The 27409-nt window shown below is 38.2% G+C and overlaps 1 protein-coding gene across 5 annotated transcripts in view; it reads left to right on the top strand.

The window, feature by feature from the left end:
- The window catches only part of enox1 (ecto-NOX disulfide-thiol exchanger 1), a 105032-nt gene that overhangs the window by 57765 nt on the left and 19858 nt on the right, over positions 1–27409 (top strand). For 3 of the 5 annotated variants that reach the window (XM_049484756.1, XM_007251718.4, XM_007251719.4), the window contains exons 2-8: positions 4494–4625; positions 6400–6546; positions 13652–13819; positions 14315–14521; positions 16207–16440; positions 23827–24039; positions 26359–26465. In XM_049484756.1, the coding sequence (XP_049340713.1) occupies positions 4556–4625; positions 6400–6546; positions 13652–13819; positions 14315–14521; positions 16207–16440; positions 23827–24039; positions 26359–26465 (1146 nt within the window). In that variant the 5' untranslated portion in view covers positions 4494–4555. Of the gene's footprint in view, positions 1–4493; positions 4707–6399; positions 6547–13651; positions 13820–14314; positions 14522–16206; positions 16441–23826; positions 24040–26358; positions 26466–27409 lie in introns of those variants that run through there. The other 2 variants (XM_049484758.1, XM_049484757.1) reach the window with 2 other exon arrangements.

Raw genomic sequence — 27409 nt, 5'->3', positions numbered from 1 at the left:
ACAACCATTTTTTAAAAGACCATACCTTGGTTAGCTTTTAGCCTAGTACCAACTTGCTTCCCCATGTTTGGCTTTGTTTACTGGTAAAAAAAAAGATAAGCCAGCACCTTCCCTTTCTGATGTGTTTTCAGCTCCAGTTTGCTAGTCAGCTGAGGTAGTTTAGTTTGTTTTTATGGGAGCATGTGTAAGATTGGCTTTAATTTTAGTCAAGTAATAAGACTCTCTAGCTTCTTCAGCTTTTTGTTATGCTGTGCTAAGTTAGAGGACAATGTTCCAATTTAGGATTCTTTTAAGAACTGTAAACTTTTTTGTACGATAATAAAAAACATAAAATAAGTTTTAGGACATACTGATTCATTCATTGTAATTAAATATTTTAACAATGCATTTAGGGATGCAATCACTTATAATTATCAAAGCAGAATTGATTGTGATTGAGTAGGTGAGTTTAAAGGAACTATAGCTGTGTTTGTGTGGTTTAGCTCCATTATCTCAATTTTCTCAGGTTCTTTACATAGAAAACAGGATTCCAGTTCTGGATCACAACTCGGCAGCTCCGTCCAAACACTAAAAATTATATTGACTTCTCTTAGAAAAGAAGGATCTCCTGGAAATGAAACGCAAACCTAATAAAACCTATTTACACTGTCCGTTTTGATTTATCCCTTTTCTTCCCTTCTGTTCTGAACATCCTGAGGAGCATTTGGGATTAATCTAAAGTCTTACATGTGTGCACCATATTTTTTATGGGTCCCTCTCCCTCTCGCCAATACTTTCCTCATAGGGTGGGCTTAGGATTCATAGTGACCCACTTGATTTCGGAGCAGGATGCCACTTGAATGATTCAGACATGTCAAGTGTGCTCATAAATAATGAAGGCAACACGAATTGTGGAGTAAATATTTCATGGCATGTGAAAGTGAGCAGAGATGCTTGGCGGTTTGGCGGGGTGGGGGTAGGGGGTGGTTCCATGGTCAGTTGGGAAGTGTGTACGGACGGGAGGAATGAAGGGATGGAGAAATGAAGGATTCTTGACATGTGATGTGAAGTTGTGTCTGCCCTTGGGCTAATATGATGAAGAACAGAGGAGATATTGCCTCATAAGAGCTGTTATCACAGTACTACTTTAAAATCCTTTAAGGCCTGAGGACGTGTATGTGGGTCTGTATATAGAACCATCTGAAATTGATTTTCCACCAATCCAAAAGACCCTTTAACCAGGCACAGATTTAACTCAACCTAGCATCAAAATGGTTTCTTCGGTTGTAATGGAGTTATCATAGAGTATACAGAACAGGGTCTTATGTTATTATATTTTGGTTTAGTTGAGCATTCAGAATTAGAAAAGTACATTACCGATTAACAGTTAAAACAATAAAACAACAGGGCAGCAATGCAATACCAATGCAATACCTTCCAAAAAAAATCTTTAATCCCCTATGACATGGTGTTGCTCTTAGGCAACAATGCATTTTTAACTGGTAGTAATATTTTTTTTTTATTCTGGGGGAGGAGAAATACCTTACGGAGCAATCACATATGATGATAATATAATTTTTTGCTCATTAAAATAAATGAAAAAATATATATATATATATCTTCATGAAACATGAGTATGTACAGACACACACACATATTTGTATAAACCTATTTATTTTTTGTTTATTCAAATAGAATGTTTTCTCCAAGTTATACAGAACCCATGTTAAAACCCATGTAACATACCACTTGTAGGATTTTTATTAAATATGCCTTCACCCAAAAAAATAAAGTCATACCATAGAGGGTTAAAAATCTAAAAATTAAAAATAATAAAAAAGTATTTTATATGTCATTTTGAAGCATTTCTAATAGTCAATTCATCATGAAACAACTGCCAGATTCACAATATGTCGAACAACGCAAAGAAACAACAATGGAAATTCACAATTTGGGTGTAAAATTAATGATTTCTTTAGTAAACCAATGTGTATATTCTTTGGCATCAGTCCACATAGATCACTCCTGCCTCTGTAAACATAGCATTTTTAATGCATGCTTTTGCTTTATTTTAATGGTCAGAAGACATCTGGACATGAAACTCCAGCTTTCTTCAGCTAAAATGTTATTTTTGGTGGTTTAAATAAACATTTCCTCATTAGGCCTGTGCCCTTAATATGAAAGTAGTGATATGATTGCCTCAATTAAAGGGAAATTGCATTGCGCTCCTAAGTTGATTTCCGTGTGTCAGATTTGAATAATGATCATTACTGCAGTGTGCTCGAAAGTGGCAGACAGGCGCATGTTTGGCATACTGATGACAACCCAGCTCTCAGCTCGACTGCTGCTGTAGCTGCTGGAGAGAAGGAGCACAGTGCTCTCTCTCCACAATTGGGATCCATCACCCGTGCCCATATTAAGCAGTGTAATGGCCCTCTTGCTCAGACATTGATTTCCTGCATGATATAATGCATGTGGTTGGAGGCGAGGCGCAGTCAGAGCATATTGGAAAAAGGAGGAAGAGAGGAAGAGGGGAAGAGGGGAGAGTGAGCTGTGGCTGCTGGAGTAAGAAGGGGGTTGGGATAGGGTTGTGTCACACAAACACATGACCTGAACTTCGCCTCAGGACATCTGATGGCTTGCAGCATGACACACGTCAGATTGATGGTCTGCTGACAGGTTAGCTGGAAGTCTTTTGGCAAGGTCGCTCTGACAGGAGCTTTCAGACCGGCTCTGAAGGGCCACATGTCCTTCAGGGCTATCATTGGTAGAGCCCTATAGCCTGAATAACTGAATACCTGTGAGATGTAGAAATACATAATGAACTTTACTGTATGTAAGAAGGTCTAGGGTGTCCATGGTGTACTATGGTTGATGTAGTGTAGTGTAGGGGCTAACAACATTGCCCTACCTGTTACTGACTAGGGTTTGTTTTTTGATAATTAATAAGATCCCTGGGCAAGACTCCCAACACTGCATTAGTGCATATCACTGCATATCACTAAGAGCAAAAGTCAGTTGCCATGAATATATATATATATAATGATACATAAATTTTAATTAGCTAACATGTATTTTTTTTTATAATTGTCTTTGCAGTCAAAACAAATGGGAAAAATCTGAAATTCAGATGTGACATTTACCTCATGTAAATGTCAACATAATTCACTATTCACAGTCTATATAGTTGATTGTGTAATTAGAAATCTATTTTAACCACATTATATCACACTGATTAATATGATTTTTACTGCTTGGACAAAAATCACTAATTTGAAATATCTAGATTAAGAAATACAGCACAATAATCAGTGTAGACACATTATTTGAATGATAGGCCTGAATTGTTTTTTTTTTAAATTGTAACAAAGATGGGTTAAACTAAAATTGAAAAACATTTCACTCAGACAATATTAACATAACTACATATTACTACACATTTTTCGCACTATAAGGCGCACTTAAAATCCTTTAATTTTCCCAAAAAATTGTCAGTGTGCCTTATATTCCGGTGCGCCTTATGTATGAATTATGCCAGTCAGGTTGTAAGGGGCAGTAAAGCCACACTACAGAAGTGCAGCAATATACAGGAGTTTCAGTAAAGTTTATCCAGTACCAAGGCTGGAGCAGTATTAGAATTAGCCGCTAACCACGCAAAGTGCTTGCTCTTTTGCCGTTCAGAGGTGAGTACTATCGGCCTGTAGCCTGCTGCTAACCCTGGCTAGAAACTGCGAACTGCACTAAGTGCTAGCTCTTTTGCTGTATTTTGGACTTGGCATTGTATTGGCATGTATTTTGGGCGTGGCATTTACCATGGTAAAACAACCTCTGTGGGATGAACCGCTAGCTAATATCGCACTGGCTTACCTTTTAGCCGCTAATGCTAACGCTGCTAAGTGGAAATCTGTAAATCTAGCTTTAAAGAAAGCACTTCACTCACCCAAATAAACAGTTTTCAGGAGAGAAATCTGTGTAGATTAACATTCAGTGCTTGTTTGAATTTAAAAGAAAATGTTTTTGTTTTTTTTACTTTAGTTACCCCCCTACTACCACCCAGAAGCAAAACCTGCTGAATAAAAAGGAATAAATGGCAACACCCATGTTCCTTACTAGTGTTGCTTAAACCGCTTTATAATCGGGTGCACTTTATGTACGAAAATAGACCAGAAAATAGACGTTCATTGATAGTGGGCTTTATAATCCGGTGCGCCTTATAGTGCGGAAAAATATGGTAGCTTGCTAAACCAGCAGCTAGGTTTGTCAGTCATGTGACTGTACAGTGCAAGAGCAATCAGCGGGTTTCGTATAATTGTTTTTTGTGAGTAATTCACATAACATCTGTTGCATCTTAAACTAAATGAAATCATTGGTTATTGGCCTCTAGCAGTACCACTGTGGTCCACACACCTATCTAGACTCATAAACATCCCTCTCAATTTATGCATGTATGCTATCTTGTCTTTTTTTCCCTATGAACATATTTACTAATGTATCTTTATTTCTGTGTCTTACAGATTTGTGTGTGTGCTGTGATGAGCCCCTGAAAACCTTTCTCCCCTCTGGCCAGCTGCCCTGGATGAGCAGGGGCTCTGGTGACAGCTTTGGCCTCCTGAAACAGAGCTACAGCAGACCTGCCATGGCCAGTGGTAACTAAACATCTCTCACCACCATCTCGCTTAATCCTCAGGATATCAGTGACCCAGCACACTGCAGCATGATTCATTAGGGTATGATTAATTATAAGCCTCATATTGACACCTGGCTTTGCATGTCTGTTTAGCCATGCCTGGTGTTGAAGGAGGAATGCTAACTGAAGGAAAGGTCTCAAACTATTAAGTAAACATGTTATACTGTGTTAAACTCTTAAAACTGCTGGGGGTAAGACTTCCTGTGGATGCAATATCAAATGGAATCTATGAACACATTCATAAGCCATCATAAACATGGTTTTACATATATATAAACATGCTGTACACTTTGTAGTAATGCTTATTATGTATTATGAATTGTTAACAAAATGCGTTACACTGGCATTAAAGTAGTACGTCCCATTACTTTTCTATGTCCCACGAAAGCTATACTGCCAGGGCTGCTTGTCTGTTCACATGGACAGTTCTATGGAGTGAGTAAAAATCAAAACTAAAACGTGTTTGGTGCTAATTCAAAAGAAAAAAATATAGCAAATATATATTTTTAAATTTACTTGGTTACTTTATTATTTTTTGAAGTTATTTAAAAAATATTTCAGTTTGGATTTTTTTGTGAATTTTGCTGATAAAGTCTTTAGGAAACTCTAGTTTGCTTTTGCTTAATTTTTTTGGTTCTGAGTTTTAGCACAGTTTTCTCGGGTGGGCGGGGCTTTTCTCCATTGGTCAGCTGATTTTGAACTGACGGGTCCCCTGAACCCTCGTGTGAGACCTGCCACACCCACCCCGCCAGGTTCAAGCTTTTTTCCAAACACAGGGAGAGAACAGGTTCCAGTGCACCACAGCATATAAGTTGTTTATATGTGATAACATGTTATTATATGTTGTGCCAAAAACACAGTTCTTTAAAAGAGTTATACTTAAAATACTTTATAGTCAGACGGATGGAAAATTGACATTTGAATATTTTGTTAAATGACTTTACAAGCTTAAACTAAAAGTAACAGCTTTTGTGTATTGGGACAAATGGAACTTATTAGCTCAGAAAATTAAGTGTAGATAGAGTGTAATGATTCTAGGAGAATCTTTAAAAGTGATTAAATGCTGGGCAGTGATATAAAAAATCAGTTTTATCCAGATCTATTATAGTATGATTGACAGAATCACAGTAATATTTAATTTTGTATTGAAATGCTTTCTTAATTGATACCCTAATTTTAACAAATGTTTTCCCTACCTCTCTTAGATTTGGTAACGTGTAACATTTTCTCAACTCATTTTCTCAATTAGTATTGGTATTATATAAATTAATTTGGTTCTATTTCTTTTAAAATTAAACAGATTTCTAAAGATTTCTAAAGATTTCTGAAAGGAAATATAACGTTTTTAATTTGTTCATTTTGATCTTGAAAACAGTTTGAACCTCCTAGTCAGTGATTAGCATTGCATTGATGTTGTTATATAACCCAACACTGTAATTCAAACCCTTCAAATTTGATTCAGCAGTAGGTCACAGTAGCAGAAAGGCTGTTCAGAGAAAGTGGGTAAACAGTGGACGTGGGTTGTGAAAGTCACACTCAGTGTTCCTAAATAAACAGCAGCAGGCTGATCTATAGCTGCCACCTGTTCGCTAGAGGAGAAAGTGTACCAGCTCGGTTGTTTTTTTTGTGCGTTAGCTCGATGTGAAGTTGTTTACAATAAAACCTTGCTGGGCTTAATGATCTCTTTTCCCTGAGAGCAGTTTTGCGAAATAAAGTTCTCTGTTCTCTTTCAGCGGCAGACGGCATTGGGAACATTGGGGGTTTGGGAACAGAGCAGAGCCACCTCAGCGTGCCTGTGGCGGACCCTGGCGCTTGGGCTACAGCCATGAACAACTTGGGCATCGTGCCCATGGGCCTGACCGGGCAGCAGCTGGTGTCAGGTAGAGTCATACATCTTGGGCCTATAACCAGTCTAAGCCTTTCACCAGCCCCAGTGGACTTCTGCATTGTAACCCCAGCTCCCTCACCCAGACACAGGAGCCGGCTGTAGCCTAAAGGGAGGTTCATATATTCCTCTAGGCAAACCGCTCAGGCACTGGACACCCAAGCCAAATATGTGACCTTTAGAAGCAATACTAGACATTGGATTTTATGTTAAACCATGTTCCAGTCTGTTGAGCTTTATTCTTTCGCTGAGGTACCCAGTTGTTTCAGCTCTAAAAGGCTGAGGCCCTCGAGTGCTCTGGAGGCACACGCTGCCCAGAAAAGCTCTGTCTGGGTCCTTACATCCAATTTCCACTTGAAAGAATCATTTATAAAGGTGTTGGTCTGCGGAATGCTGCCTCTCTTTGGCCAGGTCTGTGGAAACTAGAGAATCATGAGCTGAAGGATGGTGAACTGCTAACGGAATAACTATAATCAGGCTGCTGGCACCGTTAATGTGCTTTTTCTTATTTATAAACACACCCATTTCACTAGGAGCACTGGGCTGTCTGGGACTGTGCTTCAAGTGAACAGCAGAGTGAATGATAGGGAAGCCATGTAATTGGCTTTCCTCTCAGACTGTGTTTTGTGCTCTTCCTGCATTTATAGCAGTAGACAATCTCATACAAATAGAGTCCCTGCTTAGAGTGCAACCTATTGTAATTACCATCACGCCAAGGAGCCACAGCAGATCCAGGCAAATTAAGCAGGGATTAAAATGCAAATGCATGAGCAGATTCTAGAGATTGTGCATATTTAAAGAGGCCTGGTATAAGTTGGATCAGCTCACGTTTGAAGTATATGCTGGATGTTTTTAGTACATAGGCTTGTGCTTCAGTCTCAAAACCTCTAAAGAAGTACACTTTGTTCAATATAAAAGTTTTGCGTAAGGTTGAAGGGATCTTTTCTTTTATTTAAAAAATAGCTAATTTTTTTCAAATATATTTTGGTATAAGTATTATAGTGTTTGCACAGATTTTACTGCCCTGAAAATAAATGTAAAAGAATCATTGGTTTACGTGTTTGATCTCTCTAAATCAGTGGTTCTCAGACTGTGGTGCATGTGTACCACTGGCGGTATCTAGGACATCGCAGGGTGGTATGCCAGATTACCTCAGGATGTATGCACAAATCTTTTTTATTTGTTCTTGATCAGTGCGTTATTATGGAAGTATAGTATTATTATACCAATGTTAGTTCTGACCATGCAGTGTGATTGGCTGAGAGGTGTTCTATGAGTGCTGTTATCAGCCGGTAATGCACTGTAACTGAAGCTCTCCATGTATTACTCCACCACATACAGGTAACCTAGCAACGATGCAGCGCTTACAATCCAAACAGCGCAGCTACAAACAGAGCATGGTCCACAGGTCCTACCATAGAACCATGTGGAACCCCATCATTTCCAATAGCAGAATAATTAACCTATGGTTTAAGGGAATACACTACTGTTATTACCCTCATTCTCAAGTTTTCTGTTATGTCTCAGTTGGTGCACTGCGCTGACCGTAATCAATGTTCTGCTCAAAAGTGATCAAAGCACACACATTATCTACATTAGGTAGTTTTTAGAAATGACAAAAAGTTTGAGAACCACTGCTGTAAATGGGGCTGGTTGTCACTATTTTGGCACATCTACAAATAAAAAAAAAACTGAGATTTAATTTTTTTTGCAATATCACCCAGCCCTGCTTTTAGCATTTCATAACTTCATAACACTGTCTTTAAATATAATTGGTTTCTTTTCATGTGTACGGTGTGTACATCAAGTATCTGTATATTTTCATAGGAATGATCTGATATTAGATAAACACACACACACACACACACACACCTGGCAGTGCAGACCCAGTCACACTGGAAAAAAGGATCTTTGAGAACAAACAGTACCAACCTACAGGAGCCAGCAGGAGCATTGTGATATTTACAAAAGTTCCATCTTCAAAAGAAAGACTGGAAAAAGCAAAAGCATCTGGGCTCTGTCAGGGTTTTAAGTATATTCCGTAATGTCTGCAAAGGTTTTGTTCTGGTCTCTTTAAACCAGATTTTCTAGGACAGTTGTAAATATTACAGGAATTGCTTTTGACGCACTGTATTAAACAGCTTCTGAACTTACTGCACACAAAGCAGCTTTGTACTATTTGCACTTGTGTATATATTTTTATTTTTAATACTTTCAGTTTCAGCTGATTGTAACTGTTTATTTTCGTCGCTGCGTTTGAACATTTGATGCTTCGTGCAATTATTTCTCAGTCTACACTTATCCAGCAGGATTTGTAAAGAAGCACAAAGAAGCCGGCTCTAAATATAGCGGATTTTCTCGCCGTTGGAGTTGCTATTGTTAAAGCTCCATTTTGAGCGCTATTAAATGAGCACACTGGGAGATTTGGAGTCAGAATGGGTGTAAGCCCTGAATGGCTGAACTCATGGATTTATGCAAAGATTCAGGAAGCCCGAGCTGAGTTGATGAAAAAAAACAATACAGTAGAAACGCTGGTGTGCACTTGTGATGACCTATTTAGCCACTGCTGCGTTTTATCTAGGAAACAACTCCCTGTGTGTTTGTTACGGTGCAGTCTGGACTGACCGTGATGTCTGAGGATGGAAGCTTAAGAAGTCTTAGATTTAGCTGAATTTATCTCTTTGGTCTTGAGATCTGCATAATCTCTCGATACTGATGTTACTTATTAATGAGCAGGACTGTTGGGATTCGCACATTGGGAATGCATATTCAGAATATAGAGATTAATGCAGACATTAAACATGTATACTGAGTCCATGTTATATTTGGGAAAGGGCAGAAATCAGAATACACTTACTTTTTTTACATTTTTGAAGCAATATTTAAAAAAAAAACTCTCTAGATAAAAAAAAATGACTTCATAATTGCTATTGATTGGTGCCAGTGTGATGGGCAGGCAGTCTATTTCAAATGTGTTTTTTTTTTCCTTTCAAATAAGTTCAAATCACTTTCCCATTTCAGCACAAAAACTGCCACCACTTTGTCTGGAGTAAACTGTTTTTCAAAATATAACAACATTCAATGCATTGTATTCAACGCTGTAGACTTGAGTATCCTCTGATACATTGTTAAAGAACGTGTCCCATTGAAACATGCTGAAAGTCTGATTACTAGAACATTCCAGTTTCACAGATTAAGCTTTTTCTTAAAGAAAAATACGAATAAAACAACAAAAAAAGTAGTAGCACAGAAAGTGTGAACTTGCTGAAAGGAAGGCCTGGTATACACAGTGCAGCATAGATTAAAGGTAAACACCTTTAGAATAATAGAAGATAGCCGGATGCATGAATGAGTACATACTGATGGTGACAAAATAAAAAAAATGCACACCCAGAATACAAATAGGTGATGCCAGGAGCTAAAGAAAACAGTTGGAGATTTACTCATCATGGTTTCACTGCCTAAACATAGGGCACGTAAACTCGTTTCCAGGCCTTAGAAATGTGCTTTACCCCAAACCATCAGTAGCCAATAAAGTTAGTAGTGGGCGTGGCTATGCCAGATTATATCTTGTGTGTAGACGTTTGAACGCAAACCAATTACATTGCGTCTGCAAGAAATAATAAAGAATTTCTAAATAGCTTGTTTATTTGGTTTAAAAACACAATGAAATGTTTAGACGCTACAAAGAATTTACTTTTCTTCAAAAAAAAGCATGTATTTTTGTAAATCCAACAGAAATTAAAAACCCTTGCTTGCTTCTTGCAATTATTTCTTAGTCTACCCCTTTTTTAGCTTGATATAATGTATCCTGTCAAGATACAGTAAATTAGATTTATTCTAAATGTGTTGTCTTAAATCTAAAACACATAGTGTATCCTGTCAAGATACAGTAAATGATATGCATGCCCAATACATATTCATTTTTAATGTGTTTTAATTAGGGCTGTTAACATTAACAAGTTATCGCATGCAATTCATCTGAAAACTATTCAGATTATTTTTTTTCCTCAAATGATTCACTTGACAAAGTTTACAGAGCCTGGTTGATGTATTTAGCAGTTATATTTAGCAATGTAGCACAGCGTTGTTTACTGCCCTTTTCAGAAGATAAATTTCCTTTTATATATATCTGAAATATATGCTCTTTCTCAAACGAACACGTTTCCTCTTTCTGTCTTGATGAATGTGGAATATGGAGCTACACTAACATTTATTTCCTCCATTAAACTCTCTATTCAATTCAGTAACTCACATTAACACACATTAAAAGATAAAAAAAAAAAACATTAAAACTACAGTGAGCTGCTATTATGACTGACAGGCACACTTATGATGTTTTTTTACATTCATATAATTATTTTTACATTCATTTTTTTTTTTACATATTTTTTTATTAACAGCTTAGTCTTAAGGAGAAGAAAAGGTGTAATAATCATATAATTCTGTTGTGATTAATCTTATTGTATATTTTTTTAATTATTTTACTCGACCAGTTCTAATATAACACTTCCAGGTCAGTTGATGTCTGAGCAAACTTGCTGAACTTTTACAAGAGAAATATAAAAAAAAGAAACACCAACACCACAAAGGTGAAAAGGACAGAATTTCACCTCCAGAAGACCCTCAGATGTGCTCTCACGTAGCTTCGCTCTTATTACGAGTAGCCCTTCAGTCTGCACAGTGGCTGCTCTCAGCCGAGGCGGCTGATTAAGTTTTTGTGTTCCTATCCGAGTTACACATCATCACTGTGGCTGCTGGGGAAGTGCAGGTCTCCCAGATGCACCATGATGAGCGATGGCTGGAGGTGTTTCTCATGGCCAAGGAGTACAGGAAGAGAAAGAACTCCTTATGGAACTGATATTTGAAGTGGCCCACAAATGGTTGATAATGGTATCTGTGGAGGCCTCTGATTGATGACATCTCGCCTCCCTGCTAATCACGGGCAGCTGTTTTCTGTGGAGCAGCTCTGACTCTTGGAGACTTCACGGTGGATCTAATTTCTGTGGAAAGGGGAAAAAAAAGATAATAATAGCAAATAAAAGCCGTCCTTCAGTGTCTGGCAGCAAGCGAGGAGCTCCAGGCCAAAAGAATGAGCAGTCCTTGAATCATTCTCAGAGGGAGGAAAAACAGCGCTAACAAGTGATGAATGCAAGGCATTTCTATGTGCAATTTACCTGTTAGAATCATCACGCATTATATTTTCTGAACCCTGTAAGGTTCACACGGATCTGCTGAGGAACACATGCATTTCATATGACCGCTAGAATGGTGGTCTCTTTTTCTTCTGATATGCTGGAAGAGTTGTAATAGTTGAAATTTTATATTCTGATATAATGAGACAAAATCATGAGACAAATAGGGTGTGGAGCTGGTTTAGCATATGATTTATGTTCTGAAATCTGTTGCTGTTGCTGTGGCCTGCTATGAAAATGAGGAATGATTCTGGAATGATTTTCTTTTTGGAACTATTTAGTATTTAGTATACACATATATTTAGTATACGTGTATAAGGAAATGCTGTGTGTAGTTATTTTAATGTACTTGTTTTAATTACTTTGTTACTTGTAACCTGTAGCATATTAACAATTATCATCATTGCAAATTGTAGCTGTTTTATTAAACACTCAGAAAGAAACAGGAAGTGGTGACTTGCTCTTACAGCCTTTAACACTTAGATCTGGCAGGTACACTGCAACATAGATTAAACATCTGGAGATAATGGCTGCACACTGACGGTGATTCATTTTTGACTACAGCTATTTTGTTTGATATATAGCATATTAGGCCGGCAACTAATGACTATTTTAGTAGTTAACTAATCTGCTGATTATTTGCTTAATACGTCGAATAATTGCTATTTTTTTATTCATGCCCTCCATTTGTACCTTCTACTGGTGAGGAGGGCTAAACATTTAGGCCTCAAAAACAATTTTGCACTACATTCATTTTGATAGATTGATGTTTCTATATTAAACTAAACATTACAAAGGCTGGAGGGTTTTTTCCCATTAGATTCTAGGATAATACCTCCCTGAAATGATTGTTTGTCTAAGAAAATAAAGTTTTTTTTATTAAAGTCTGCAGTTACTTTACTCTATAACATAATGTTAATGTAATGAGTACAGTACCTCCCTAACACTTACTTCCTAACACCAGCTAACATTAGTCCCTCCCACACTGAAACCTCATTGGCCAGCTAAGCATGAGGAGAGGTCAATCAGGATGCTCAGGATTTGTCACTCTCTCACTACGTATGTGTCTTTTCCTCTCTCGCCCTTTTTTCTCTCGTATGCACTCTCTCTGTCCTGTCTAAGTACACTAAATTCTACTTATTCAAAATGCATTGTTTTAAACAAAGCACCTAGTATATCCTTGCAGGCTACAGCAAATGACATGTATTTAAATAAAATATGTTCAGGTCAGTTGATGCAGTTGATGAGTAAACATGCTAATATTTTGATATCAGGAGAAAAAAACAACACAACAAATATGAAGAGGACAGCAGTTCATATACCTAAAGGCAGAGTACTGGTCCTCAGCTGTGAAAGTGAGATCTTTTTCTTTTGAAATGGTTTTCTGTTGGGATTTAGGACAGTACTTACATTTTAAGGAGATGGCATGCAGTCATTCTTCACAAATGTGCAGCAGTGGCTCTGTTTCTGCTCTTTTCTGCTCGTGTTTTGGCAGCATTAAGATAGAAGACTCTTTTTTTTTTTACAGTAAAAGAAAATCAATGAAAAATAAATATTTGACTACTTTCCATAAGAGGAGTACACTAAGATAGACTGAAATTGCTCCTACAGATGCATAACACTAACTCCACTCCCCACAGTTTATTTTATATATAGTATTTACTTCTAAGTAAATTCAGGGACTTTTCTGTTCCATATCCTACATGGCTTAGTGTTATTGCAATGTGAGGAAAATGATTTAAAGAATATGGATTTACTTTTTCTGGAATTAATAAGGCAGAGGGAGGTGGGTCTCTGAAAACTTTGTGCTTCTTTGTTGTTCTGCTCTAGCAGTTTAATAGTTTAGCTCCTAATCAATGGCTTCATTAATAACTCTTTATTTTGTGTGTTTTTCTGCCTCCTCAGACTCCATTTGCATTCAGGGTTTCGACCCCAACTTAGGAATTATCGCCCCCATTAACCCCATGATGGCAGGGATCAGTCTTGTGCCTCCCCCACCTGTGCCTCCGGAGCTGCCTGTCATCAAGGAAATCATCCACTGCAAAAGCTGCACGCTCTTCCCTCAAAATCCCAGTAAGACTTTCTTCATGCTGCTGTCTCATCACAACTTAAAGCTTCACTACTATAGTTAGGATTGAGATTTTGTGCTCGTGGGCTCCCCCTACAGTTGTAGAGTCTCTTTCTCATTTTCTGGCTTTCACAGACATATTCGGTCTCTTTTTCAGCTTCTGCCAGAGTGTCTGTATGTTAGTTTGTAAAGAATGAACCAGTAGTCCTTGTAGAACTGTTAGAACTAAAGCTTGGAAAGCAGGTCGCAGTTCTCGCGAGCATTGGTCGCGGCCGCCTCGGAAAACTTACAGAGTCAAACACAAGAACACCGTTATTTCTCCTATTACACCTCAATGCAGAGCTGCAGTGAGTTTCAAGTTCTAATTTTACTTCTTTAAAAAGATCAAAAATCAAGGAAATCCTACCTTGTGCTGCTTTAAATGAAACAAAAATCATAAAAAAATGTATCAGTTGTATATTCTGTATGATTTTTAATGTTTGTCTCCTTTTACATTGCAGATCTACCGCCTCCATCCACAAGAGAACGGCCTCCAGGCTGTAAAACAGTCTTCGTTGGTGGACTTCCAGAGAATGCGAGTGAGGAGATTATCCGAGAGGTGTTTGACCAGTGTGGGGAAATCGTCGCCATCCGCAAAAGCAAGAAAAACTTCTGTCACATTCGTTTCAGCGAGGAGTTCATGGTGGACAAAGCCCTTTATCTGTCTGGTTCGTATTAAGCTTTTACAATAACGTACACACACACACAATCACAAATTAAGCACATGGCCATACAGACAGTCTTTACAAACATTAGTGAAAGAATAGCTCGTTCTGAGTTACTGAATTCATGAAGTGTCAGACCATGCAAAGAGTTACAAACTTTTCTAGTGCAGAATAGTTACTAATGCTCTTACTTTTTCCATTACTAAATGAAATCATAATTCAAAAACCAATTAAGCACCTAGCCATGCGGGCTGCCATTACAAACATTAGTGACAGAAAATCTCATTCTAAAGACCTTACTGAATTTGTGAAGTGTCAGACCATGTAAATGCACAGAGTTTTAAACTTTTCTACTGCAGAAAAGTTGCTAATTCTCTGCTGACTCAATAACTGCAGAGTTTCAAAGCCTCTGTTAGAGCTGCAAAGAGGGAACTAACTCTGTCATAATGCCTCTGGATTTAGAATTGGATGTAATAGAAGCTCCAATAGGTGAAGTGTGTATGAGTTCCAATACTTTAGTCCATTCAGTCTATGGCAAAGTCTGCACCTTTATCATTTTTAATATTAGTTTTCCTGAATGTGCTTTAATAAAATGTAGTGAGATAAGGCTCACCCATGCTAAATAACATTGCTAACTGAATCTATCTATCTATCTATCTATCTATCTATCTATCTATCTATCTATCTATCTATCTATCTATCTATCTATCTATCTATCTATCTATCTATCTATCTATCTATCTATCTATCTATCTATCTATCTATCTATCTATCTGTCTATCTATCTGTCTGTCTATCTGTCTGTCTATCTGTCTATCTATCTATAACCTGAGAAAACATAAAAAAGATTTTAAATGAGACTTTTATCTATTAAGGGAAAAAACCCTTTGTGGCAACAATCGCAATCAAGCTTTTCCAATAACTTCCAACGAGTCTTTCACATGTCTATGGAGGTATTTTGGGTAGCCCTTCTTTGCAGAATTGTTTCAATTCAGTCATATTGGAGGGGTTTCCAGCATGAACCACCCGTTTAAGATCATGCCACAGCACCTCAATCAGACTTTGACTAGGCTACTCAAAAACCTTCATTAAATTGTTTTTTTTTAAAACATTCATAGGTGGACTTTCTGGTGTGTTTTGGATCATTGTCCTGCTGCAGAACCCAAGTATGCCTGAGCTTGAGGTTATGAACCGATGGTCAGACATTCTCCTTCAGGATTTTTTGATAGAGAGTAGAATTCATGGTTACATTAATTACAGCCAGTTGTCCAGGTCCTACAGCAGCAAAGCAGCCCCAGACTGTCATACCACCACCACCACCATGTTTTAAGTTCAGTATTATGTTCTTTTTCTGGAGGGTAATTATTTTTTTCACATAGGGCCAGCTGTGTTTAGATAGCCTTTTTTGCTTTGGTTAATAAAACTATTATTTAAAAACTGCTTTTTGTATTTTTTTTTGTATTTTCTTTGTCTGATATTAAAGTTTGCTTGATAATCTGAAAAATGTTAGGGTGACAAAAAATATAAAGAAATCTGTAAGGGCTATTACTGGCAAATACTTTCTCACAACGTATTTATACTTGCACTCTTATTCTCTGTAATGAATATGCCTTTGTTTCAGTACAGGAATGTGGAAAGTGGTGTCAGTGTGGATGAGTAATGGCTCTGTTTGATGCGGGTTATGTTAGGCTACCGGATGCGCATCGGTTCCAGCACAGACAAGAAGGATTCGGGCCGCATTCACGTGGACTTTGCTCAAGCGAGGGACGACTTGTACGAGTGGGAGTGCAAGCAGAGGTTACTGGCGCGAGAAGAACGTCATCGCCGTAAAGTCCAGGAAGACCGCCTGAGACCCCCTTCCCCTCCCCCCATCATGCACTATTCCGAGCATGAGGCGGGCCTGCTGGGCGAAAGACTGAAAGGTATGGATTTCTTCCGAAAGTGCTGTCGTGATCACTGCGGTTTTGTGTCATCAGGAGATTTATCATCATTACTGTAGTGGAGGAACACAGTGCAGGTGGGAGATCTCCCCAGCTGCTCTCTGGGATGCTGTACGGGGTTTACAGGGTTCACAATAGTCTGATGGCCTGTTTGGTCATTTGGATTTGTTTGTATGCAGTTTTAAACACCTTGCCTGGCGATTCTCTGATGATGTAACAGGCGGCACTGTAATGAATGGCTGTCTGGCTCTAAGTCCCTCGATGCTCCACAGAGTAGTCCCCTCCACTCCCTGCAGCTGCCACCCAAACAGCCCCAGCTGTTGTTTGTTCTGTAGGGCTGGTGCACTTATGCATTCAGCTAGTCTCGTTAATGCTCTATAGTGACTATTCACTGGAAGGCCTCCTGACCCTGGACTAAACACGGCGCCAGAAGGCTATAGGGTGACAAGGATCTTCCAGAGTTCAGTAGATAATATTTGACTTGTTTTTAGGGTGGGCAAGGCTTGGTCAGCTGTGCTCTCATTTATAAACAGCTAAACAGCTTTGGTTTATTCTGGACAGATGTAGTCGAATGCATAATTAATCAGACGCGGAGCTGCCCAGGTTTAGCCAGGAATCTGGAGCATTGTAGCATATTGTACTGCGCAGAAACCTTGGGCAGTCTGCAAAAATGTTAAAAAATATTTATGTCAGTAATAAGTGTGTCTGCCTGTAAAAAAAAAACAAAAAAAAAAACACCATGGGCTGGTTTCCCAGACAGGAATTTACGTGTAGTCCTCGAGTAGCAGTGTAATATGGCCCTGATAAACTGCTATTTTTTCAGTCAGACGTGACTCTTCCTGTAGCAGTTTTCTTCAGTTTCCAAGATTTTTTTCAAGGTGTAGGAATCAGTACTCACTGTACTCGTGTTCTCTGGCCTTATCTGTAATTTCTCTAAAGAAAAGACTTATACTTTTAATAGTTAGAGTTATCTGTTTCTAGCTATTATGGTGAAAGTGTGAATGTGCTGTGTGTAAGTGTGTAAATGCTGCAGTAGAGAATGCAGTAACACCATATGTTCCAACACTGCTTTACTAAAGACTTTAAAAAGGCTTTGTAAATTTGACATTTTATAATTTCCAGTTCCAGTACAGACCAATTGTCTGTTCACCAAATAATTGTTTGCTAAAAATCACCCCCTTTAAAAAAAAAAAACAATGTGATTTTTTTTTTACATAAAAGCAGACACCAAATTCATATTTATACTTCTCAAATATTTGCTTAATTTTCAAAAAAATAAAAAATAAATCCACCAGCAGCTCATTTGATTGCATTGTCGTATATTGTAAATTATTGTAAAATATAGTGGTAAATTCTGTCCCTCCCCAAAGAGAGCTTTGGAAATGGTTAGAACATGGTGTTCTGCATTCTTAACCCCCCCCCCCCCCCCCCCCCCCCACACACACACACACACACACATTTATATTACATACAGTATGTTTGGCCAAGAGCTAATAAACGTTGCTTCATTTGTAAATTTGAAACTAAACAAATTTTCTACTCATATCTTGAGTTTAATTCATTTTCTTTTACATTTTATTAAAAAACTGATAAAAAAGAGTAGCACTTTTTAAAAGAAATGTAACATAAGAAAGGTAAAGGGCAAATATTAACCATGTAAGCTGTTTATATTGCTTGCAATTTAGGTGAAGCAAGCATGTGTAAAGCATTTTAGTGTAAAATTGCTTAATTTTGCTGAATTAAATACAAGTAACAAAGTAAACGAGTAACAAAATATGAACACCACACAAGGGTTAACTTATTTTTGGTAACACTTGACATAACCATGCCTTAAACATGACATAGCAGATATAATATGCTGCAATAAGCTTAAATAACAGATTATGTATTTTATTTTAACCCTTTAAAAGACCTTAGTCCGTATATGGGCTACAGGTGTAGGTAATAAAAAAAAATCCTTTATTCTACAGTAAAATAAGTTTTTTACATTCTGAAACTTTAAGGGTTTTAGAGATTCTTCTACAGGACAGTTGGAGAAGCTGCCTGTTCACTCTGTACTCTTAATACACGTAATAATATCAGATCAGGTTAAAGAGGAATCAACCCCAAATTCTGCATAAGATAAAATAGACATAAAAAATAGACATAAAAAAGAACAATGAAATGATTCATTTGTATTTAACAAAATATTAATTTTAAACTGTTAAATGTTCAAGAAAGTGGCATTTTTATGAATTGTATTCATTATATTTATTATTTAATTATTAAAGTATTTTCTTTAACAATTACAGTTAAGGTTTTTAATAAAGCTTCTAAACCAAACATGACACTTTTATATGCAGTGCTTGAGAAATCCTTAAGATATAGCTGTATAATATCAGGCAGAAAATTTACATAAATGCAGGCATGTTAAGTGGTTCATGGTGTCATTTTGTAACATGATGTCATGACAGATACTATAGTGTTTAATATCATGATTTTGCGCATCTCAGGAGAGCATGTGAAATGTCTTACATCATGTCTATTACATGTCAGTGTTACATATCAGATTTAAAGTAAAACGCAATTTACGTTCCTTCTAATGATTTTAAATAATTGCTTATAGCTCAAAAACTAGCCTTTTTCAAGATGCCAGTGACTCATAGACAGTGCTGTGTATGTGTATTTGTAATTATCAGGCATATAGGTGAAGTTTGTCGTGACAAGTGCTGTGTGTGGGTTCCCTTTGTATTGCTTGAATGAACCCTATTGATTTTTACCTCATGCCTGAGGGTGATTTTCCAGGTACCAGAAATTGTTTTTCTAAACTGGAACCCTGGAAGCATTTTTTCTGCTCCTTGCAGACGGGCAAACTGAATCAGTGCTTTCTTTATTTAGAATGCTGTCTTTTTCAGCTAATATGCTATTTTTTATGTTTTGCTGTCTCTTTTTTTTTTTTTACCATTTTTTTCATATTCTACACTGATACTGTTATTTTATATCATAAGCATTTAGCACATCATGTTTTATCCAACACATTTCTGATTTTATACGTTACATAATCAGGTGCTTAACTGGCGCAATACAAGCACAGGCTCAGAGCTAATATTTTTCTGATTAGATGGAACTTGAGGCATACAGCGAGTCCAAGGTGATGACTGGGTCTTTTCCAGGCTTCTCTGAAACTCTCTTATCTCCTGCTAGATTTCTGCTTTCACTTAGATGAAGGACACTCGACAGCATCCCCCCACCTCATCAGCAATCATGGCACACTGTCAAGCCTTTCCCATTCTCTCTGTGTGCTGCATCCTTTCCACTGTGCTCCCTTGTATGTTAATTGAGCCCAAAGGGCATCAGATAAAGCATCTCCGTGTCTAATACAACTCAATATTCTTCCTGGCACAGGAACACTTCACTCTCTGAAGAAACAGTCTCTCCATCAAAGCCTCGCTTTAAATTCGGCGCGGCCTGCTCTGTTCAATTTCCTACTACACTTGTATTTATAGGCAACAAATATCACAGTGCTGCCTGTTTAAATGTGAGCAGCGTGCAGACGGACGGACAGACGGGAAGCTTTTGTCCGTTTCCGAGCCTCTGTGCTGTGAAACATCAGGGTGTATTCCTGTGCAGGAACCCTAACGTGTAAAACTGGAGCAATAGGCCATCAGAAAGAAAGCCAGCGCTCTGTTGGAGGACTGCTTTTCAGGGCTATTCTGCAGTGAGTTAGCATAAATTCAGGGCTTTATCCTTTATCTATGATTTTCTTTAGCTTCTTTCTTTTTGCATGTGGGAAATGCTAATTAAAACATATGCCATTAAACGCTGCATTTATGTGCTGTAATAATTATCAGTACTGGTAACAAATGACTGTATTACTGGACATAATTTGTCACTACATCTCAAGGCAGCATGTTAACTGCTACATGTCCGTGTTACTTACACCTGTGTACTCCTGCGTAGGGCAGCATTTCAGGGCTATTCTGCATGTTTTTAGCGTTAGTGTAAATACAGGGCTTTATCCATGTTTATGTTGCTTGTGGTCTTATTACACAGATTATATACAGCTCTGGAAAAAAAAATATTAAGAGACCACTTGAGTTTCTAAATCAGTTTCTCTGATGTTGCTATTAATAGGTATAAAGCATTTGTTGTCGAAAAAGAGAAATGGATGAAATAACAAAAAAGATGCAGAGCTTTCAGACCTCAAATAATGCAGAGAAAACAAGTTTATATTCATAACATTTTAAGAGTTAAAAAATCAATATTTGGTAAAATAACCCTGGTTTTTAATCACAGTTTTTATGCATCTTGGCATGTTCTCCTCCACCAGTCTTACACACTGCTTTTGGATAACTTTATGCCACTCCTGGTGCAAAAATTCAAACAGTTCAGCTTGGTTCGATGGCTTGTGATCATCCACCTTCCTCTTGATTATATTCCAGAGGTTTTCAATTTGGTAAAATCAAAGAAACTTATCATTTTTAAGCGGTCTCTTATTTTTTTTCCCCAGAGCTGTATATTTGTTTATTATTATGACACTGTGTGTGGCGAGCTAATTAAATGTGATGCCATCAAACGTTATAGTAATACTGTATGTGCTATACCAATTATCTATCAGTGCATGGTTGTGTACAATGCCTGTATTAGACAGTTCTGTTTACTTCTTCTGTGTAGGGCAGCAGTTCAGGGCAATTCTCTTTACGTCCATGCTTCTGTTTCTTTTAGTCTTTTGCCGGTGGTCTTATCTATCTAGTGTCTTCAGGAGCTCCATCTGCTGCAGTTGCTGCTGCTGCAGCTTCTTTGTTTGCTCTGTTTTTTTGTTGTTGATGTTGTTGTTTTTAATGGTATTCATTCCAACAGCCTCTGGTTAATGCTTTCTCATTTCAGGCGAATAAATACATTACTCACGTTGATTACTGCAGCACACAGGCTGAGAAAAATAAATGTGGCAGCTTCATAAAAATAAGCCAATAACCCGACACTAAGCAATTCTGTTTTTGTTGGCAGCGAACCACCGGTAACATGGTGACTGTCACAGGAGTTGAGTTACAGCGAGGGCAGAGGGGGATGCTGGGGGATTTTGAGGGAGGGTGTGGAGATTTACACATTTACATTTTCTGTCATGGCCCTCATTAGTGGTGGGGGTGGCGGCTGCGCCGTCTCATTTGACTGAGGGAATTATTTTTACTCCCGTCAAATGGCATTCTTGCCTTGGGACTTGGAGAATTCTATTAGCTTTAATTAGCTGGGAAGGCAGAGCGTCACCTGAATGGCAGATCTGCTCTCACTCTCACAAACAACTGCTTCAGAAGCCTGAGGTCCCCTGGCTGGTGGGTTTCCTGCCAAACAACATAGATTGCATATCAAAGATGAGAGCAATATTTGATAAATTGTTTATGTGATTCAAATGCTCCGAATATGCAAAGATTATCACATGTCTTTCAGTTATATACAGCAGGGAAGCGTGTAATCAATGTGTCACTTTTTAGATACTAGACTTCATACTCCAGGATATTGTTGCACACGATCTGGGTGAAGGGAATAATGTAAGGGTGGGTGCTGTATATAGCATCTCATAGTGAGGGGGTGTAATTTACTGCTGGTCTTATGCTGTCTGCTCTGGCTCAGTGGCAAATTTCAATTATTCTTGCAATTTCTGTAATGCATTTCTGAGAGGTCCACAGAGACCAGATTATCAAAGCCTGAGAGGGGCCACACTCAAAGCCTCGGCCACAGACGCTCCACTCAGAATTGTACTTCACGTTAAAGCATCAAGACATGCTGTGCTGTTTACCCACTCGTAGGTCATGGTTCAGCTTTCAGAGAACACTTTACACCATCACACTACTACACTCACATACTGCAGTCAAATACAAAAAAATAGTTCAGGAGGAACAAACAATAGGACTCTATAAACACATTCATAAAACAGTATAAAACATTAGTAAGGCATTATAAATATCTCTGTAAATATTCATAAATATGATTACCCATTCAACACTCATGAACACTTATTCAATATACTAATAGTCATTTATAATGTATTACAATATGTCTCATTGTTTGCTAAAAAGTAAGGTGCAAGTGACAGTTGCTCATAGATCATGATTGATAGATATTTCCATTAATATGAAATTTTAAAGTGGACATATTATGCAAAATTAACTTTTTGTGTGCTTTTGTATTTCCACTTGGGTCTGGACTGTCCCTATAAGCACTTCAAGAACGAAAAAAAAAACAAGTTTGGTGTCAGGAATCGTATAGTTTTATGAGTATGGTTTGGCATTGCTCCTTTATTGTGACGTCACAATTAGTGTTTTTCCACCAAAAGAGTTTTGTTTGGACTAATAAGAGATGTGGTGTTTTTCAGCAAACCAGCCTTCATTTCCACCAGTTTTAGTGGAACCGTCAAAATGTCACATATACGTCATAAACACAGGGCGTTGCACAGTGAGTTTTGTGCTTTTATCACAGTTATGTGATGAATAAGCTTGTTCGTTTTTTGCCATTCAGAGCACAAGCTAACACTAACGTGTGGTAAACACTTAGCGTACACATGGGGCGTGGCCAGAAATGGCTTATTTACAGAAAAGTGCCAGAGCCCTTAGACAGCTCATTCTGTAAGGGATTAAAATGTGCAAGAATAGAGCTGATGAGATCTCTTTATGCGAGTAATTTTTTAATTAATACATTCATAAGACCTTTTAAGCTCTATTTGTGAGAGAAAAAAATTGATAGAGAAAATTTTGATTTCAATATTTAATTTCTTGGAATTATAATAAAGATATTGTCAGAGGTTTACAACAAATATTATCTGTTTGAAATACACCAAATATTAAACCGTTTCTTGATACTAAAGCATAACATACTATAAACACAGCTGATATATACATAATGAACATGGCTATACTGGACAAAATAAGTCAAAACTGTGAACTTCTTAAACTTGAGGGCATCACAGTGGCATGGTTTATAGCACGTTTACCTTCCAGAAACTGGGGTCATGGGTTCAAGTCCCTATCTGAGTGTTTTTCCTCCCAATCAGGTTTCCTACAGTCCACTCCCACATGGATATCAGGTGAATTGGTTACTCTCAGTTGCCTTGTGTGGTGTTTGTATATCTGTATGGCCAGATATGAGCAATGGGTCAATGCCTTAGTGCCGATTGCAGTCCTTCGGGTGAACGGTCATTTCTGGTGTAGAGTACACTGGCTGGCGCTTCTTGCCAGCGCTTTGGATGAGTTCTGGTGTGTGTTGGGCTGAATAAAAAGTAGTTGTCTGTAGAATGTGATGTGATGATTCTTGGGTGTAAAGAAATGTGTTTATAAGGCAATTAATTCATTTCTTTAATGTAATAAATCTGTTTACTGTTATTCCTCCTTTTCACAGATGACAACAAGTTCAGCGAGGCCATAACTGTGCTGTACACATGGATAGAAAGAGGCGAGGTCAACCGGCGTACCGCCAATCATTTCTATTCCATGGTCCAGTCAGCCAACAGCCACGTGCGGCGCCTAATGAACGAGAAGGCCCAACACGAGGAGGAGATGGAGCTGGCCAAAGAGCACTTCAAGAACTCACTGCTCACCATCCTCACACAATGTAAGACACTGCCTGCACGCTGCTTACCAAGAGATGTTCATCTAGGGTTTCCATGACAACGGCACATCCTTTGTACAGGCTTGAGATTATGCAGGATTCTTAAAGATGCTCAGCCTCTGATCTGATGGCTGAATCTTTTATGTTCCTCGCAACATGGCTGGTATTTAAAGATCAGCCATTTGTAAATGCCGTCATCTAGCAGTTGTGCCATAATGGATTGTCACACAGAGTACTGGTCACTGTTTATGTGGCACACAATTACTTCTTATCGGCCTGATTTATGCTTTCCAAGATGCCAGGTGTTCAAAGGAGCTAATGGAAAACAGTAAAAAGAAAAAAGAAAAAAGTAAAGTCAGATTCAGACCTAGTCCCTAAAGTCAATGTCACTCTAGCCATAGCCCAAAGAATGGCCCAGGGTAAGTACAGTCTCAGTGGAAGCAGTCTGTCCTCATAGCAGGGATGGAGCTGTTCAACTTATCGTACAGGTAGGCCAAATTCAGATTCCCTCATCTTCTGAGACATAGGAGCAGCTGGAGGTTCATCACGAACCAACAACAGCCACTGAGAAATGTATTATAAAATGCACTGTATATACTTTTGTGCTGTATCTGTTGACTGAATGCAAAAGGTTTTGATGAGGTCTGATGGAGATAAATACGTATCAAATCTATACACTGACATGCCAAATGTCATGGAATATAGGACTAAAATATAATAGTGTTTCACAACTACTTTTGCCATATGCCACGGAAGATAATGAACACTGTACACCTACTAGGGGATTATGTGTGTGGGTTCTCATGCAGTCAGTGTGGATGTACTGTGATTTCTGGCTGAGCTGTTCGTTCGCTCGTTTTTTTGAATTGACAGTTCTAGCCAGAAGCAGACGGTCACGATCATTACCACTCACTGTACTATTCACTGTGTGTGGTACCGTATTTTTTGGACTATTAGGCGCACCTAAATCAATTATTTGAATTTTCCCAAACATTGTCAGTGCGCCTTATAATCCGGTGCGCCTTATGTATGAATTCTTCTGGTCAGGTTGTAAGGAGCAGTAAAGCCACTCTGATGAATTACAGAGTATAAGGGAGTTAGCACTGCTAACCATGGCTGGCTTTGCTGCTAACCGCGGCTGGCTAGCGCTGCTAACTAGGGCTGGCTATGCAAACCAGGGCTGGGTAGTGCTGCTAACCAGGGCTGGCTAGCACTGCTTACCACAGCTGGCTATGCCGCGGCTAGCACTCACCCAAATATTAGAAATCTAAGCTTACTGTAAATGGCTAGAAGCACTTTACTCAAATAAACACCAAATAAACAGTTTTCAGGAGAGAAATTTGTGTAGATTAACATCCAGCAACTTTAAAAGAAAATGTTTTTTTAAAAATTACAGTTATGTGTACTTAGACGCTTCCCCATTAGAAGGGAACTGTAGAAATCCTTAATAGTTTTGCTTAATGCGTCCTATAATCCAGTGCGCCTTATAGTCCGAAAAATACAGTATTCCCAATACAGACATGACACTGGGAATTGAGTGATATAAACTTGGAATGTCCCATCCATCTGACACCCACCTTGCCATGAGCACACTGGCCAGGCTCATGTTCAGATGTTCATGTTCACAAGACAATACAACACAACTCATACCAGTGCGGCTCCCTGAGATCACACTTTTTGATCAGTTGTATCCCATGACTTTTGGCACCTCAATGTTAATTGTGCATGACAGCTTGACTACACCAAATGACATAAATAACTATGTTTTGTACTGTACTGTACAGCAGAGGAGAAGGAGATATAAAGATATAGAAAGTTATGCAGGTTATGTCACAGATAATGTATTGTTTTCTCTTAATGTATGTTTTTGTCTTCTGAACATCACACCAGTAGAAATGTACACAAGTCAAATGAAAGCAGAACAAAAGGCAACATTTTACAAGAGGTAGAAATTCAGCAAGCATTTGGAACCTTGTCTCTAACTAAAAAATAATGAATAATGAATTATTGTTGTTGTAAAGCAAGAATATAGAGCATTCATTTCAAATGAAGCTTCTGTCAGCCTCTATTAATGCTATTATTATTATTATTATTCTCAGCTATTTTACTGCAAACGGAATAATCCACCAATTGTAGACTGTTGCCTTCCTCAGTCCTAAAGGATATGAATCAGCAGGTAATGAGATGTAAGTACAATAGAGCACGCAGGAACCTCGCTGTTTTGAGGAGCAGCTGATGGTTTCTGGTGTGTTGCTCTAGCTGGCAGTGGTGCAGAGCTTTACATAAATGGCTTGTCTTGTCTGACTTCCCTATCCACCAAAGTTGAGCAGATTACGGCCGTATTCACCGCTTCCACCAGACAAAAGGCATGGGACCATTTCTCAAAAGCACAGCGCAAGAACATAGACATTTGGCGAAAGCAGTGCGAGGTTGGTACCGCTCCTCCTTCTTGTCATGCTGACTCTCCACAGGCTACATTGGTCCTCCAGCTGCTAATGTGAACGTGCCTCTTGTGGCTGTTCATTCCATCGCTCATGACCAATGTAGCCTGTCCTTAATTACTGTGGTCTCACAAAGAAACCGTCCTATCTTAGATTTCTGATTCTGGTCTCTCGCTCTGCAACATAGTCCATGTCTGCTAGAAAGTCAAGTACCTCTCAAGTTACCATGGCAACGGATGTTTCCAGGGTTAAAATGATAGTCATTAATGATAAGCTGGGATTAATTATTCATAACTCATCAAATTTGTATTACATCTCTATTAAAGGCTTTAAAAACGAGAGGTTGATGTTATGATATATAGCCCTTTGATTCGGCTATGAAGAGCCATCACAAGCCATCCTTGTGAAGTTTTAACTTTCTAGTTTCAAAAATGTCTATGTAGTGCCTACTGGACTTTCTTTCAATTTGACTATATTTAAAAGGTACTTTCTTTTTGATTTACCTTGTTTTGATCCTATAGAGACAGACTGTATTTAGGCCACGCCTACACTGTGGGGGAAAATTTGCATTGCAGCTTTCTTACCTTTTTTTTTTTAAATCTGACATTACAAATATGCTGCAAAACACAAAAAAAGCAGATTTTTGGTGTAATACACATAACATAGTATTAAATCATTGATTGAAAGGTTGACATAATTGTAACATGAACAGAGCTAAAAAGATAAGCCATAGGTGGCTTAAAGCCATCAACAAACAAATTGGCTCCCTATTGCCACACAGACCTTTATGGGATCTTGATTAAATGTTGTTATTGTAATGCTGCAGCTACCCAGATAACATGCCAGGATATGATCATTTAATTTTACATGACAGTATCATACAACAATAAATCAGATGAATACAGAACATTGAGAATAACAGATATAGTCAT

Source organism: Astyanax mexicanus, chromosome 11 (assembly GCF_023375975.1).
Source record: "Astyanax mexicanus isolate ESR-SI-001 chromosome 11, AstMex3_surface, whole genome shotgun sequence".
In the NCBI taxonomy this organism is placed as follows: domain Eukaryota; kingdom Metazoa; phylum Chordata; class Actinopteri; order Characiformes; family Acestrorhamphidae; genus Astyanax; species Astyanax mexicanus.
Note: the sequence above shows the minus strand (reverse complement) of the source record. Positions and strands in the feature narration are given on the sequence as shown.